General features: G+C 47.6%; 1 protein-coding gene across 1 annotated transcript in view; it reads right to left on the bottom strand.

Moving 5' to 3' along the window:
- Positions 1–1,103: 1,103 nt before the first annotated feature.
- The window catches only part of LOC134983203 (zinc finger protein 850-like), a 147,076-nt gene continuing 132,581 nt past the window's right edge, over positions 1,104–15,598 (bottom strand). The window contains exons 2-4 of the mRNA XM_063948944.1: positions 4,550–4,798; positions 4,214–4,381; positions 1,104–4,129 (exon numbers count right to left, since the gene is read on the bottom strand). Coding sequence (XP_063805014.1) covers positions 3,525–4,129; positions 4,214–4,381; positions 4,550–4,798 — 1,022 coding nt within the window. The 3' untranslated portion in view covers positions 1,104–3,524. The remainder of the gene's footprint in view (positions 4,130–4,213; positions 4,382–4,549; positions 4,799–15,598) is intronic.

Genomic DNA, 15,598 nt, shown 5'->3' with positions numbered 1-15,598 from the left:
TCAGTAAGGAGGCAGAAGCTGCTTCTGGTACATGGACCCTGGTCATGTAGGGCTGGGAGAGTCAGTAAGATTCTGTAATAGGGGCCCACAGTAAGTCAGTAAGGAGGCAGAAGCTGCTTCTGTTACATGGACCCTGGTCATGTAGGGCTGGGAGAGTCAGTAAGATTATGTAATAGGGGCCTACAGTAAGTCAGTAAGGAGGCAGAAGCTGCTTCTGGTACATGGACCCTGGTCATGTAGGGCTGGGAGTCAGTAAGATTCTGTAATAGGGGCCTACAGTAAGTCAGTAAGGAGGCAGAAGCTGCTTCTGGTACATGGACCCTGGTCATGTAGGGCTGGGAGTCAGTAAGATTATGTAATAGGGGCCTACAGTAAGTCAGTAAGGAGGCAGAAGCTGCTTCTGGTACATGGACCCTGGTCATGTAGGGCTGGGAGTCAGTAAGATTATGTAATAGGGGCCTACAGTAAGTCAGTAAGGAGGCAGAAGCTGCTTCTGGTACATGGACCCTGGTCATGTAGGGCTGGGAGAGTCAGTAAGATTCTGTAATAGGGAACTACAGTAAGTCAGTAAGGAGGCAGAAGCTGCTTCTGGTACATGGACCCTGGTCATGTAGGGCTGGGAGAGTCAGTAAGATTATGTAATAGGGGCCTACAGTAAGTCAGTAAGGAGGCAGAAGCTGCTTCTGGTACATGGACCCTGGTCATGTAGGGCTGGGAGAGTCAGTAAGATTATGTAATAGGGGCCTACAGTAAGTCAGTAAGGAGGCAGAAGCTGCTTCTGGTACATGGACCCTGGTCATGTAGGGCTGGGAGAGTCAGTAAGATTGTGTAATAGGGGCCTACAGTAAGTCAGTAAGGAGGCAGAAGCTGCTTCTGGTACATGGACCCTGGTCATGTAGGGCTGGGAGAGTCAGTAAGATTCTGTAATAGGGGCCTACAGTAAGTCAGTAAGGAGGCAGAAGCTGCTTCTGGTACATGGACCCTGGTCATGTAGGGCTGGGAGTCAGTAAGATTATGTAATAGGGGCCTACAGTAAGTCAGTAAGGAGGCAGAAGCTGCTTCTGGTACATGGACCCTGGTCATGTAGGGCTGGGAGAGTCAGTAAGATTGTGTAATAGGGGCCTACAGTAAGTCAGTAAGGAGGCAGAAGCTGCTTCTGGTACATGGACCCTGGTCATGTAGGGCTGGGAGAGTCAGTAAGATTCTGTAATAGGGGCCTACAGTAAGTCAGTAAGGAGGCAGAAGCTGCTTCTGGTACATGGACCCTGGTCATGTAGGGCTGGGAGAGTCAGTAAGATTATGTAATAGGATGCCTACAGTAAGTCAGTAAGGAGGCAGAAGCTGCTTCTGGTACATGTACCCTGGTCATGTAGGGCTGGGAGAGTCAGTAAGATTGTGTAATAGGTGACTACAGTAAGTCAGTAAGGAGGCAGAAGCTGCTTCTGGTACATGGACCCTGGTCATGTAGGGCTGGGAGAGTCAGTAAGATTCTGTAATAGGATGCCTACAGTAAGTCAGTAAGGAGGCAGAAGCTGCTTCTGGTACATGGACCCTGGTCATGTAGGGCTGGGAGAGTCAGTAAGATTATGTAATAGGTGCCTACAGTAAGTCAGTAAGGAGGCAGAAGCTGCTTCTGGTACATGGACCCTGGTCATGTAGGGCTGGGAGAGTCAGTAAGATTCTGTAATAGGGGCCCACAGTAAGTCAGTAAGGAGGCAGAAGCTGCTTCTGGTACATGGACCCTGGTCATGTAGGGCTGGGAGAGTCAGTAAGATTATGTAATAGGGGCCTACAGTAAGTCAGTAAGGAGGCAGAAGCTGCTTCTGGTACATGGACCCTGGTCATGTAGGGCTGGGAGAGTCAGTAAGATTGTGTAATAGGGGCCTACATTAAGTCAGTAAGGAGGCAGAAGCTGCTTCTGGTACATGGACCCTGGTCATGTAGGGCCGGGAGAGTCAGTAAGATTGTGTAATAGGGGCCTACATTAAGTCAGTAAGGAGGCAGAAGCTGCTTCTGGTACATGGACCCTGGTCATGTAGGGCTGGGAGAGTCAGTAAGATTGTGTAATAGGGGCCTACAGTAAGTCAGTAAGGAGGCAGACGATGCTTCTGGTACATGGACCCTGGTCATGTAGGGCTGGGAGAGTCAGTAAGATTATGTAATAGGGGCCTACAGTAAGTCAGTAAGGAGGCAGAAGCTGCTTCTGGTACATGGACCCTGGTCATGTAGGGCTGGGAGAGTCAGTAAGATTATGTAATAGGGGCCTACAGTAAGTCAGTAAGGAGGCAGAAGCTGCTTCTGGTACATGGACCCTGGTCATGTAGGGCTGGGAGAGTCAGTAAGATTGTGTAATAGGGGCCTACAGTAAGTCCGTAAGGAGGCAGATGCTGCTAATTAGCAATCCTTTTTCTAGCGTGCTGGGGGCCGCCCATCGCAGGGCGAGGCAGCCCAGTATGCTCACCAGCGCCTCCCCCTTGATGAAGCAGAAATTGCGATTGCTCCACAATTTCTGCTACATCTTAGAAACTAGTGAAGCACCCTGCCAGCTTAGCTGCACCCGCAGGATCCCCACCATGTTCTTCTAGATTGCGATGGCTGCGTGTGATGTCATGCAGCCACAGTGAACATGCCGTTTGTCCGCCTCCCTTTCTCGCAACACAGCACTTGCAATGCTCCATCTTCTCACTGGAAACGGAGCTTTACCCCCCACCCCGTGACCGCCTCTGCCTGATTAACAAGAAGCAATCACATTTCCTACAGCCCCCCGTAGAGAATGAAGGTGCATACGCAGGACGGGCGCTGCACATGCGTCCGCAACTTTTTCTCAATAATTCCATTTGGATCACACACTGTAGTCCAACCTGAATTAGGCCCAGAGTCACCATCTTACAGGCAGCCGGAGGAGGTAGAGAATGGGTGTTATGTGGCAGGAACGGGCTGGTTAGGTAACAGCCTGGCTGCTGAATTCTGTACAAGCTACAAGCGGTGCAATTCTATTGCTGGGAGACCCAGGTAGAGGACATTGCAGTAGTCTATGTGTGATGGTACAAGTGCATGTATGACTGTAGGTAGATATCCTGAGGGCATAAAGTGCTGGAGTCTGGCTATGTTCCCCAGATGAGGATCTGATTGTGGCAGATACCTCCACCATCCAGGACACTAAGATTCTGCACATGACCAGCATTTTGTAAACCTGAACCCCCAAGTGTAAGTCTGGTTGGTAACAAAGCTGAGCTGTAGCCCTGTCCTTTGTTGGCGAACTAGCATAAGGACCTGTTTCACCAGGATTGTTCACAGCCAACTGGCATCACCCACACCTGGAGCTCAGTGAGACATTTAGCATTGGTACTGGGTTCTCAGTACCCAGAGCAAAAGACAGATCATCTGCATAGCAGTGGTAGATGAGGGCATGACATCTGATTATTTCACCCAGTGGTAGCATGTATATTGCAAAAAGCACAGGACATAGGATAAGAATAAGAACCTTGAAGAACGCATGGCAATGATAAGTATACTCCAGAAGATTAAAATGGCTTCTCACCTGTGTGACTTCTCTGGTGTGTAACAAGATATGATTTCCGTGTAAAACATTTCCCACATTCAGAACATGGAAATGGCTTCTCACCTGTGTGACTTCTGTGATGTATAACAAGATATGATTTCTGTGTAAACCATTTCCCACACTCAGAGCAAGAATATGGCTTCTCACCTGTGTGACTTCTCTGATGTTTAACAAGATCTGATTTCCGGGCAAAACATTTCCCACACTCAGAACATGGAAATGGCTTCTCACCTGTGTGACTGAGCTGATGTCTAACAAGTTGTGATTTCCGGGCAAAACATTTCCCACACTCAGAGCAAGAAAATGGCTTCTCACCTGTGTGACTTCTCTGATGTCTAACAAGATCTGGTTTGTCTGCAAAACATTTCCCACACTCAGAACATGGAAATGGCTTCTCACCTGTGTGACTTCTGTGATGTATAACAAGATATGATTTCTGTGTAAAACATTTCCCACACTCAGAGCAAGAAAATGGCTTCTCACCTGTGTGACTTCTCTGATGTTTAACAAGATCTGATTTCCGGTCAAAACATTTCCCACATTCAGAACATGGAAATGGCCTCTCACCTGTGTGACTTAGCTGATGTCTAACAAGTTGTGATTTCCGTGAAAAACATTTCTCACACTCAGAGCAAGAAAATGGCTTCTCACCTGTGTGACTTCTCTGATGTCTAACAAGCTCTATTTTGTCTGCAAAACATTTCCCACACTCAGAACATGGAAATGGCTTCTCACCTGTGTGACTTAGCTGATGTCTAACAAGTTGTGATTTCCGGGCAAAACATTTCCCACACTCAGAACATGGAAATGGCTTCTCACCTGTGTGACTTAGCTGATGTCTAACAAGTTGTGATTTCCAGATAAAACATTTCCCACACTCAGAACATGGAAATGGCCTCTCACCTGTGTGACTTCTCTGATGTCTAGCAAGTTGTGATTTATGTGCAAAATGTTTCCCACACTCAGAACATGGAAATGGTGATGTACCTGTGTGACTACTCTTATGTGCATCAAGAGTTGATTTGTATGTAAAACTTTTCCCACACTCAGAACAGGAATATGGTTTCTCACATGTATGCAATCTCTTATATATTAGAAGTGATTTGTATGTAAAATAGTTCCCGCACTCAGAACATGGAAATGGATTCTCACCTGTGTGACTTCGCTGATGTGTAACAAGTTGTGAGTTCCGGGTAAAACATTTCCCACACGCAGAGCAAGAAAATGGCCTCTCACCTGTGTGTCTTCCCTGATGTGTAACAAGAGCTGATTTGTATGTAAAACATTTTCTACACTCAGAACATGGAAATGGCCTCTCACCTGCCTTACCTGTCTGATGGGTAATAGGCTTTGTGTTCTGTGTAATACATTTGGCATCAATAGAACATGGAAACACTGTATCTACTCTCAGAGCTGTAACAGATGCTCCAATATCAGAGTGATCAGGAGAACATTTCCCAGGATCAGAGGGACCAGCTGATAGAGCTGGATGTATAATTGGGGTAATGGGGTTATCTCCTGGGGAATCCTGTCTACTGTCATTATCTTTTATGTCACAATCTGGGGATAACATTAGATGTCCTGCTGAGATATTCATGCTTGTGTGTCCACCTGCTGGAAATAAAATACATTATAGAAATACAAAAATGAGAACACACATTAACAAATGTAATATTATAATAAGACTTAGATATCTCTCTCTCTTGTACTGGTAACTAACCATGAAGTATAAATGGAGATGTAGTCACTCACTAAGTCCTATGTCAGCACCAATGTAAAACAATGGATGGGGGAACATATCGTATGAATTGGAGATTCTAGATGAACAATAACATCAGTCATATGAGCTGATGGATCAGAGAAATGTCTCCTAACGTTACTCCTGGAAGCATTGGTAAGGTAGCATTCCTTTATGTGTGTGCTCATACGCTGGTAAGCCTGTACATGTGTTAATCACCCTTATATAAGGTATATTGCTACAGCAGAGTAGGTGTGGAACAAGGTACTTTACATGCAATACACCATATAATACACTGCAATCATCATCATCATCTGCTAGTTTATAATGCACTGTTACACCCCCCATCATCAGTGTCTTACCTCTATATTCTCAATAGTAATAAGGATGATGTGTGTACGGTAAGTATGATATAGAGAATTACATATCAGAATCTATACAGCTGCCGCCATACTTCTGCTTCTCATACGTGTGCTACTGGCAGCAGTGAACATCTGAGTGAGAGTGCAGGGAAGACAGCAGAGTCTGATGAGAAAGAGATTGGATCTGCCTTTGCAGGGATGTATCACACCTGTCACCCCTGCTAGCATATAAAATAATAAATAAGCGGGGAGTGGTCCATCCAGACGTGCTTTCTGGAGCTCTCCTCACTAAGTGGCTTCTTATCTACCCTACCTGATAGCTCTCAGCCGCCGCTGAACCGGACGGTTCTGCACGAAAGCCCTCACCCTGCCTTGCGTCCCGCCCCAGTCACAAAATGGATGTTTATGTCACACGGGATCTGGTCAATCAGGGGATTCCCAATTACCATCAGTAAACGCCTATTACTGACTCCACCCACTGCATAGTGGGCGGGTACTACACTGCCACCACCAGACTCCTTGTCGCTATGGAGTCTGTAATCATGGTACTGCTCTGTATGTGTCTACACGCTATCTTACCACACCTGTGTGGTGTCGACGAACCACCACTAGTCGCTGGACTAGGCCTCTGCACAGTAGCTGGCAGGAGGCGAAGCTTGTAGACACTGAGTGCACCCTGGACAGCCGGAAAACGGAACTATGTTTGGCATAGCTCTGCAGATCACAACATGAAGCTGTCATCTTGAGGCAGATGTTTATTCACCCAGTCTTAAAAAAAGACTGTTCCCTATTGCTAGTGGCAACACCAATAGAGCAAGATGTTTACAGCAGAGTGAAAATGGTAATGTGTTTAAGAACAAGGCGCTTGTAACAGTGTATAAAGTGTATTGCAACAAATAATTGTTGCAATACTGCAGTGCAATACCTGTAATAAAAAAAGGATTAGTAAATGTTTACAGCCCCTTTTGTATTTTTTATTGGTCCTGACGGATTTCTGTATTACCGGCTCGTAGCTCCGTTAATGTCTCTGTGTAGGATGGCAAGAAAAACCCTATCTGTCCCTATACTACCCACCTTGTACTTGGCGGAGGTGGAACGGGATCTTCACTCCTGGCGGCTGGCTGTTATTTCTCCGCAAACAGGTGTTTGTTTTAGCCGCGTCTCCTGTGTGCCGAGCTGTGCGGCTGCAGACGCTCGGGATCCCGGCTTGTAGGGACGGATGGAGGATGTCTTCTTATGTGCGCTCTGTGTGGCTGAGAGTGCACGGACCGTGTGAATGCTTCCAACGCGTTTCGGGCTGCACGCCCTTTATCGAGGATATCACTGGTTTAGCCTATCTTGTTATTTATAAAAAACTTTATTGAACAATTGTTAAAAAACGGGGATATCCCTCCCCGGAAGTAAGGTAAAAAAAGTGCGTGGTAAGTCTTGGTAGATGAACGGCCCCTGTTGCAGAAGGTCCTCGCAAAGAGGCCACGGATCCTCTAGGAGCAACTCCTGAATCCATGTCTTTTTGATTATTTTGAGAATTTTTGGGAAGAGCAGAAGTGGAGGGAACACATACACTGTCTGGTAAACCCACGGAGTCACCAGCGCGTCCACCGACACTGCTTGTGGGTCTCTCGACCTGGAACAATACCACCTAAGCTTCTTGCTGAGATGAGAGGCCATCATGTCGATCTGAGGAATTCCCCACCGACTTGTCACGTCACCGAACACCTCTGGGTGGAGGCCATCATGTCGATCTGAGGAAGTCTGCTTTCCAGTTATCTACTCCCAGAATGAAGATTGCCGACAATGCCACAGCGTGTTTTTCTGCCCAGAGGAGAATTCTTGTTACCTCTAACATTGCAGCTCTGCTCTTTGTTCCACCCTGCCGGTTTATGTACGACACCGCCGTCAAATTCGAGGCCAGTCCGGGACAACGAGTATCGTCTGTACTCTTCTTTGCCTTATGATCCTCAACACTTTTGTGATGAGAGGAAGAGGAAACACGTAGACCGATTTGAACACCCACGGTGTTATTAGAGCGCCTACAGCCAATGCCTGACGGTCCCAAGACCTGGCACAATACCTCCGAAGTTTTTTGTTGAGGCGTGACGCCATCATGTCTATTTGAGGAGTTCCCCAAAGACGTGTTATATCTGCAAAGACTTCTTGATGAAGTCCCCACTCTCCTGGCTGGAGATCGTGTCTGCTGAGGAAGTCTGCTTCCCTGTTGTCCACTTCCGGAATGAAGACAGCCGACAGAGCGCTTAAATGATTTTCCGCCCAGCGAAGAATCCTGGTGGTTTCCACCATCGCTACTCTGCTTCTTGTCCCGCCTTGGCAGTTCACATGAGCCACTGCTGTGACATTGTCTGATTGAATCAGAACCGGTAGGTTTTGAAGAAGACTCTCCGCTTGTCGACGGCCGTTGTAAAGGGCCCTGAGTTCCAACACATTGATGTGTAGACAGGACTCCTGGTCTGACCAAAGTCCCTGAAAATGTTTTCCTTGTGTGACCGCTCCCCATCCTCGGAGGCTCGCGTCCGTGGTAACCAGGATCCAATCCTGAATTCCGAACCTGCGACCCTCCAGCAGGTGAGCACTTTGCAACCACCACAGGAGAGACACTCTGGCTCCTGGGGACAGAGTTATTTTCCGATGTAAGTGCAGATGGGACCCGGACCACTTGTCCAGAAGGTCCCATTGAAAAGTCCTTGCATGGAACCTTCCGAAGGGAATGGCCTCGTAGGCCGCCACCATTTTTCCCAGAACTCGAGTGCATTGGTGAACTGACACCCTTTTTGGTTTTAGCAGCTCTCTGACCATGTTCTGGATGTCCTGGGCTTTCTCTATTGGAAGGAAGACTTTCATTTGTTCCGTATCCAGTATCATACTTAGGAACGGTAGTCGAGTTGTCGGAATCAACTGCGACTTCGGTAGATTTATAATCTGCTGGAGCACTCTCAGAGAGCGCGCCACACTGCTCAGCAATTTCTCTCTTGATCTCGCTTTTATCAGGAGATCGTCCAAGTATGGGATAATTGTGACTCCATGCTTGCGCAGGACCACCATCATTTCCTCCATTATCTTGGTGAAAATCCTCGGGGCCGTGGAAAGTCCAAACGGCAACGTCTGAAATTGGTAATGACAATCCTGTACAGCGAATCTCAGGTATTCCTGATGGGGGGCATATATGGGGACATGAAGGTACGCATCCTTTATGTCCAGAGACACCATAAACTCCCCCTCCTCCATGTTGGCTATTATCGCCCTGAGCGATTCCATTTTGAATTTGAATCTTTTTAGGTACAGGTTTAGGGATTTCAGATTCAAAATAGGTCTGACTGAACCGTCCGGTTTCGGGACCACAAATAGGGTTGAGTAGTAACCTCTTCCCTGCAGGTGCAGGGGAACCTTGATTATCACTTGCTGTATACACAGCGTTTGAATTGCAGCTAACACTACATACCTTTCCGATGTGGAAGCTGGTAGGGTCGATTTGAAAAATCGGCGCGGGGGCACCTCCTCGAATTCCAGTTTGTAACCCTGGGAAACTATTTCCAACACCCAGGGATTCTGGTCTGATCTGACCCAGGCCTGACTGAAAAGTCGAAGACGTGCCCCCACCAGTGCGGACTCCCTCAGGAGAGCCCCAGCGTCATGCTGTGGGTTTTGGAGCAGCCGGGAAGGACTTTTGTTCCTGGGCACCTGCCGAAGCAGGTGCTCTTTTGCCTCTACCCTTACCTCTGGCAAGGAAAGAGGATCCCCGACCTCTTCTGGACTTGTGCGACCGAAAGGACTTCATCTGATAGGGTTGTACTTTCTTTTGCTGTTGGGGAATATATGGTAAAAAATTTGATTTATCTGCTGTAGCTGTGGAAACCAGGTCCGTCAGCCCATCCCCAAACAATACATCTCCCTTATAGGGTAGTACTTCCATATGTTTTTTGGAATCTGCATCACCCGTCCATTGGCGAGTCCATAAGGATCTTCTCGCAGAGATAGACATGGCATTGGCCCTAGAAGCTAGCAATCCAATGTCCCTTTGAGCATCCCTCATAAATAAGACTGCGTCTTTTATATGGGCTAGAGTTAAGAATATAGTATCCTTATCCATATTATCAAAGTGATCTGTCAGCTCATCTGTCCAAGCTGCAATTGCGCTACATACCCAAGCCGACGCAATTGTCGGTCTTGGCACAGCACCCGTATGAGAATAAATACACTTTAAGGTAGTTTCTTGCCTGCGATCTGCAGGGTCCTTAAGGGCCGCTGTGTCAGGAGACGATAGCGCCACTTTCTTGGACAAGCGCGTCCCAAATCTCCCTGTCCTGTTTAGGAAGGGGTATGCCATATAAATTCTTTTGGGGATCTGCGGTCTCTTTTCCGGAGTCTCCCAAGCTTTCCCAAATAAATCATTTAATTCATGAGATGTGGGAAAATTTATAATCTGTTTCTTTTCCTTAAACATGTGCACCCTTGTGTCGGGGACCGAAGGTTCATCCTCAATATGCAACACATCCGTTATTGCCACAATCATACACTGAATGGTTTTAGTCACCCTAGGGTGCAATTTTACTTCGTCATAGTCAACACTGGAATCAGAATCCGTGTCGGTAGTAGTGTCTTGTGTTAAGGGACGCTTTTGAGACCCCGACGGGCCTTGTGAGTCGGTCCAATCCGAGGATTGTCCGCCCTAATTCAGCCTTATCAAGCCTTTTATGTAAAGATGCCACACTTGCATTCAACATATGCCACATGTCCATCCATTCCTGAGTCAGCACAACCGACGGGGGGACACCACTCATTTACTCCACCTCCTCCTTGGAGAAGCCTTCCGCCTCAGACATGTCGACACACACGTACCGACACCCCACACACACAGGGATTAACCTATAAGGGGACAAAACCCCAACCAGGCCCTTAGGAGAGACAGAGAGAGAGTATGCCAGCACACACCCAGCGCTAAAAAACACTGGAATATATATGACCAGATAGCGCTTTTTATATATATAACCTTAATTCCCACTCACTGCGTTGCCAATGTGCCCCCTCCTCTTTTTTCCAGCCTGTGAAGTTCAGCAGGGGAGAGATCAGGGAGCCAGCGTATCTCATGCAGTTTCTGTGGAGAAAATGGCGCTGGTTAGTGCTGAGGATCAAGCCCCGCCCACCCGACAGCGGGCTTCGGTCCCAGTAATTCTATATAAAAAATGTCGGGGGATTTTAGAATTTACTGTCCCACAGCCTAATCCTGCTTTATATTGCCAAAAAATGAGGAAACTTGCTGCCCAGGGCGCCCCCCCCCCCTGCGCTCTGCACCCTTCAGTGCCTGCTTGTGTGTGTGTACTGGGAGCAATGGCGCGCCTTACCTCATGAAGATCTGATGTCTTCTGCCGCCCGATGTCTTCTGCCTTCTCATACTCACCCGGCTTCTATCTTCGGCATCTGTGAGGAGGACGGCGGCGCGGCTCCGGGACGAATCCCAGGTGAGACCTGTGTTCCGACTCCCTCTGGAGCTTATGGTGTCCAGTAGCCTAGAAACAGAGCCCAACCGTAAAGCCAGCTCTGCTTCTCTCCCCTCAGTCCCACGATGCAGGGAGCCTGTTGCCAACAGGACTCCCTGAAAATAAAAAACCTAACAAAATTCTTCAAAACAGAAAACTCAGGAGAGCTCTCTGCATTGTACCCTTTCTCCTCTGGGCACAGAATCTAACTGAGGTCTGGAGGAGGGGCATAGAGGGAGGAGCCAGTGCACACCCATAGTCAAAGTTCTTTTAGGTGCCCTATCGCCTGCGGAGCCCGTCTAAACCCTATGGTCCTTACGGAGTCCCCAGCATCCTCTAGGACGTAAGAGAAATAACCCTTGTTCTATAGCTGAGGTGGAACTGGGACAATGACCTGTGTCTGAACCAACTTTTGAATTGCCTGTTGCAGGATTGTACTTGCTTCCCGAGAAGCTGGTAATCCTGATTTGAAAAATTCTGTGAGGTGGGAGTTCTTGAAACTTCAGTCTGTAATCATGGGCAATAAGATCTTTGACCCAGAGACTTAAGCATGATGTTGCCCAGATATGACTGAAATCCTTTAAACTTTCTCCCACCTGCCTGTTCTTCAGGCAGTGTGGTCCACCGTCATGCTGAAGACTTTCAGGAAGCAGAACCTGAGCTCTGTTCTTGAGAACCTGTAGTTGCAGGTTTTCTGGATTTCCTCGACCACCTCTAAAGGCAGTGGGGGAACCTTTGGATATGTTTTTAAATTTTGCTGCCCGAAAGGACTGCAACGTAGAGGCAGAATATGATTTTCTAGCTGGGGTTGCTGCGGAAAGAAGATGTGTCGACCTACCCGCAGTCGCCTTGAATATCCAGGTATCCAGTTCATCTCCGAACAAGGCCTCACCTGTGAAGGGCAGGCTCTCCACGCTTCTCCTGGAATCCGCAGTCTATTAGCGTAGCCATAAGCCTCTGCGTGCGGACACTGACACGTGCGTTGAGCAGGCCAATTTCCTTCATGGCCTCCACCATAACGTTTGCAGAGTCCTGAATGTGATGCAAGAGTAATGTCACTCCTATGCAGAGAATCTAAATCATCAATTAGGTTACCTGACCATTTTGCAGTGGCCCTAGATATCCACGCACAAGCAATAGTGGGTCTTTGGGCCACCCCAGCAGCTGTGTACAGAGATTTGAGTATGGTCTCAATTCCGCGGTCAGTCGTATCCTTTAAGGACCACAAAACAACACACTTAACTGCTAAACAGCGCCTATAGGATATGGCAGATGAATAGTTAAAACATTCCTAATTAGGTACACCTCCTGAGAAACTGCGCACGCCGAGAACACTATGTGGAGTGTGCAAGAGGAACAATAAAACAAAGAAAAAACGGCTGCGCTGTGTGTCAGGAGATGATGTATATGAAGAGAGCCAACATGTAAACAATTATCAATATTTAATACAATTCATATGATTATAAAACCAATAAATAGACTTGTGTGAATCAATCACATAGAATTAAAACACAACTCAAAGACTCAGGGATAAAGTAACTCTGTAAGAGCGTTTATATGCAGACTTAGGACCCGATTTTTTCAAGTGTCCATTATCCATGGGCTATGGGTGAAAGTCGGGCGTCCCACAGGTGTTGCTTGCACGGACTAGGAACGCATCTTGTTTTGGCTGCAAAACACTCTGAGACCGACCGCTGGATATCGTGTCTCTACAGCCAATTATTCCTTCCAGAGATCTCTATTCCTCCCCGCCGCCGTGTGGATGTGGGCACTGCAGGACGGATAGTCGGGGACGCCCGACTTTCACCCAGCCCACTGGAGAGGTAAAAACCTTATACCGATTACTCCTAACTTCTGCAAGCACACAGTATATCTGGAACTCTCTGTGCCCATTTATTGGCAACTAACTTGTGATATGGCAACTTAGCCCATGGATAATGGACACTTGAAAAAATCGGGTCCTAAGTCTGCATATAAACGCTCTTACAGAGTTACTTTATCCCTGAGTTTTTGAGTTGTGTTTTAATTCTATGTGATTGATTCACACAAGTCTATTTATTGGTTTTATAATCATATGAATTGTATTAAATATTGATAATTGTTTACATGTTGGCTCTCTTCATATACATCATCTCCTGACACACAGCGCAGCCGTTTTTTCTTTGTTTTATTGTATCCTTTAAGGAGGCTGTGCCTGGGACAGGTAAATAATTTTACGTAACAATCTAGATACAGAGGCGTCCACTATCGGTGGATTTTCCCATTTCTTCCTATCATCCTGAGGGAAAGGAAATGAGCTGAGCAATCTTTTAGGGATTTTAAACTTTTTCTGTGGATTTACCCAAGTTTCTGCAAAAAGAGAACGTAACTCTTTTGACGCAGGGAAAGTAACTGAGGATCTGTTTTACATTAAAATAAGATTCTTCCTCTTCTACTGTTAGTTTTTCTGAAATCTTCAATACCTCCCTAATGGCCTCTGTCAGAGCCTGCACCCCTAGAGCAAGAGCCGCCCCCCTTCCCCCCAGATCCACCTCACCGTCCCCTGTATCTGAGGCATCGTCATCAGTGTCAGCCTGCAATATCTGGGCCAGTGTACGCTTCTGTGGATAAATGGGAGAGGTTAGAGGCGCAGGTGTGGGGGGCTGAATCTTTATTCATCAGGTTCTCCACAGACTCTCTCAAATACTGCGTCTCCTTCTCAGTATGGGAGAGTTTATTAGAAATATTAGTAATCATCCCCCTTATGGAGTCCAACCAAGGCGGTTCAGACCCAGTAGCCTGAGAATGTGTACTGTCCTGAGTACACTGTAGTGATCCCCCTGGGGAGGAAAAACATTCTCCTTGGACATTGTGATGTGAGGTAGACACACACACACACACACACACACACACACACACACACGAGAATATGCAGTAAGCACAATTCCACACAGAGCCCTTTAGAGAGACACAGAGGAATGAGGACACCAGCCACATAGAGCCCCTGTAGCTAACAAATAACTTAGCCAGGTGCAGACTAAATACCCTTAGTAGGGTATTAGTAAGGATATAACTACTGCTGCCCCCCCCCCCCTCTATAACCCCCTGGTACCGCTGAGGTAGTCTGGAGTTGATGTGGAGGGGCAGCGCTTTCCTGCCAGCGTTTTCTGTGTGAGCTGTAGAGAGAAAATGGCGCTGGTGAGCTGCTGGATCCGCTCATGGTGAAGGCCCCGCCCCCTTAATGGCGCACGGTCTTCCCGCATTTTATACTGACCTGAGGTACTTTTTATGCTTACACGATGGCTAAGAACCCTGTAAGGCTGTATCTGCCAGTGTCCTGGGTAATGTGACTATCAGCTCGCCCCGCAGCGCGATCACACCTCAGTGTGTACTGAAAGCCTCAGATTCTGAGAGTAAATCAGGCAGCCCACGCTTATGTGGCCCTGAACTAGGGAGAAGGGGCTGTTTATCATCTGCCCTTGCAGCTAGGTCTGCTACAGCCTGCTGCAGTTGTTGTGTCTTTTGCTTATTAGCAGTGAGCTGGGATGACATGTCTGTCATCATGGTTTTTATGGCACTGAGCCAGGATGGCTCCTGACCCTCCCCCTCCAGTCTAACTAACTTGGGAGGACTGGCTGCATTGTTCACATGAGAGGGAACCAGCCGCAGAGGGAGAGAATCTGGCGTGACATACACTGCATAATTGGTGTTTTACCATGTTTACAGTAGACAACAATCAACCACACAAACAGACAAGTATATTAAATAGCAAGCCTGCCCACACTGGTATGTGAGGAGACACAGAGAGAGGAACAGCACACCCAGGTCCAGCAGACTCAGTGAGACTGCAGGATGTCTGTATCACGGTATAACACCGGAGTCTTGTCCTTTTCAGGACACTATAGTGTGTATAATAGCGGCTTTCCCCTTATTTACACCCCTGTACCAGTTTCCTGTGTATCCTGAGTGTCTGGAGGAGCTGTGTGTCCTTGCTGCTGCAGCTGTAAGCAGAGGAAAGAGCCAAAACGCCACTGGTGCCGCTCTAAGGAAGCTCCGCCCCCTGTAATGGCGCTGAAGCTCTACAGATATTTTTACTGGCAATGTCTCCAACAGGTGTAAAAAGTAACATAATGCCTGTTTCCAACAATGCTGCCAGTGTACACAGGGGGTTATAGCGGATCCCTCCGTAGAGCGTCCGTATGCCACCCCTGCGATCGCACCCTTGCGGGTCCCCCGGTTTGTACTCTCCACTCTTCTCACCTCCCGGCATTGTTAGGGGAGTGCGGCGTGCTGCGATTGCGTTTGGTAAGGCACAATGCCCTGCGGTACCAACAACCTCTCAGGACTGTGGTCCTGCAGCGGGGAAGCGGCTCTGACGCCAGAAGAGACCGGTAACCGCCCCCCCAACTCCCTCAGCGCAGGTATACTGTTATACTGTTGCCCAAACAGCATACCGACAACAACA

The sequence above is a fragment of the Pseudophryne corroboree genome (genome assembly GCF_028390025.1).
Source record: "Pseudophryne corroboree isolate aPseCor3 chromosome 3 unlocalized genomic scaffold, aPseCor3.hap2 SUPER_3_unloc_10, whole genome shotgun sequence".
NCBI lineage: Eukaryota > Metazoa > Chordata > Amphibia > Anura > Myobatrachidae > Pseudophryne > Pseudophryne corroboree.
Note: the sequence above shows the minus strand (reverse complement) of the source record. Positions and strands in the feature narration are given on the sequence as shown.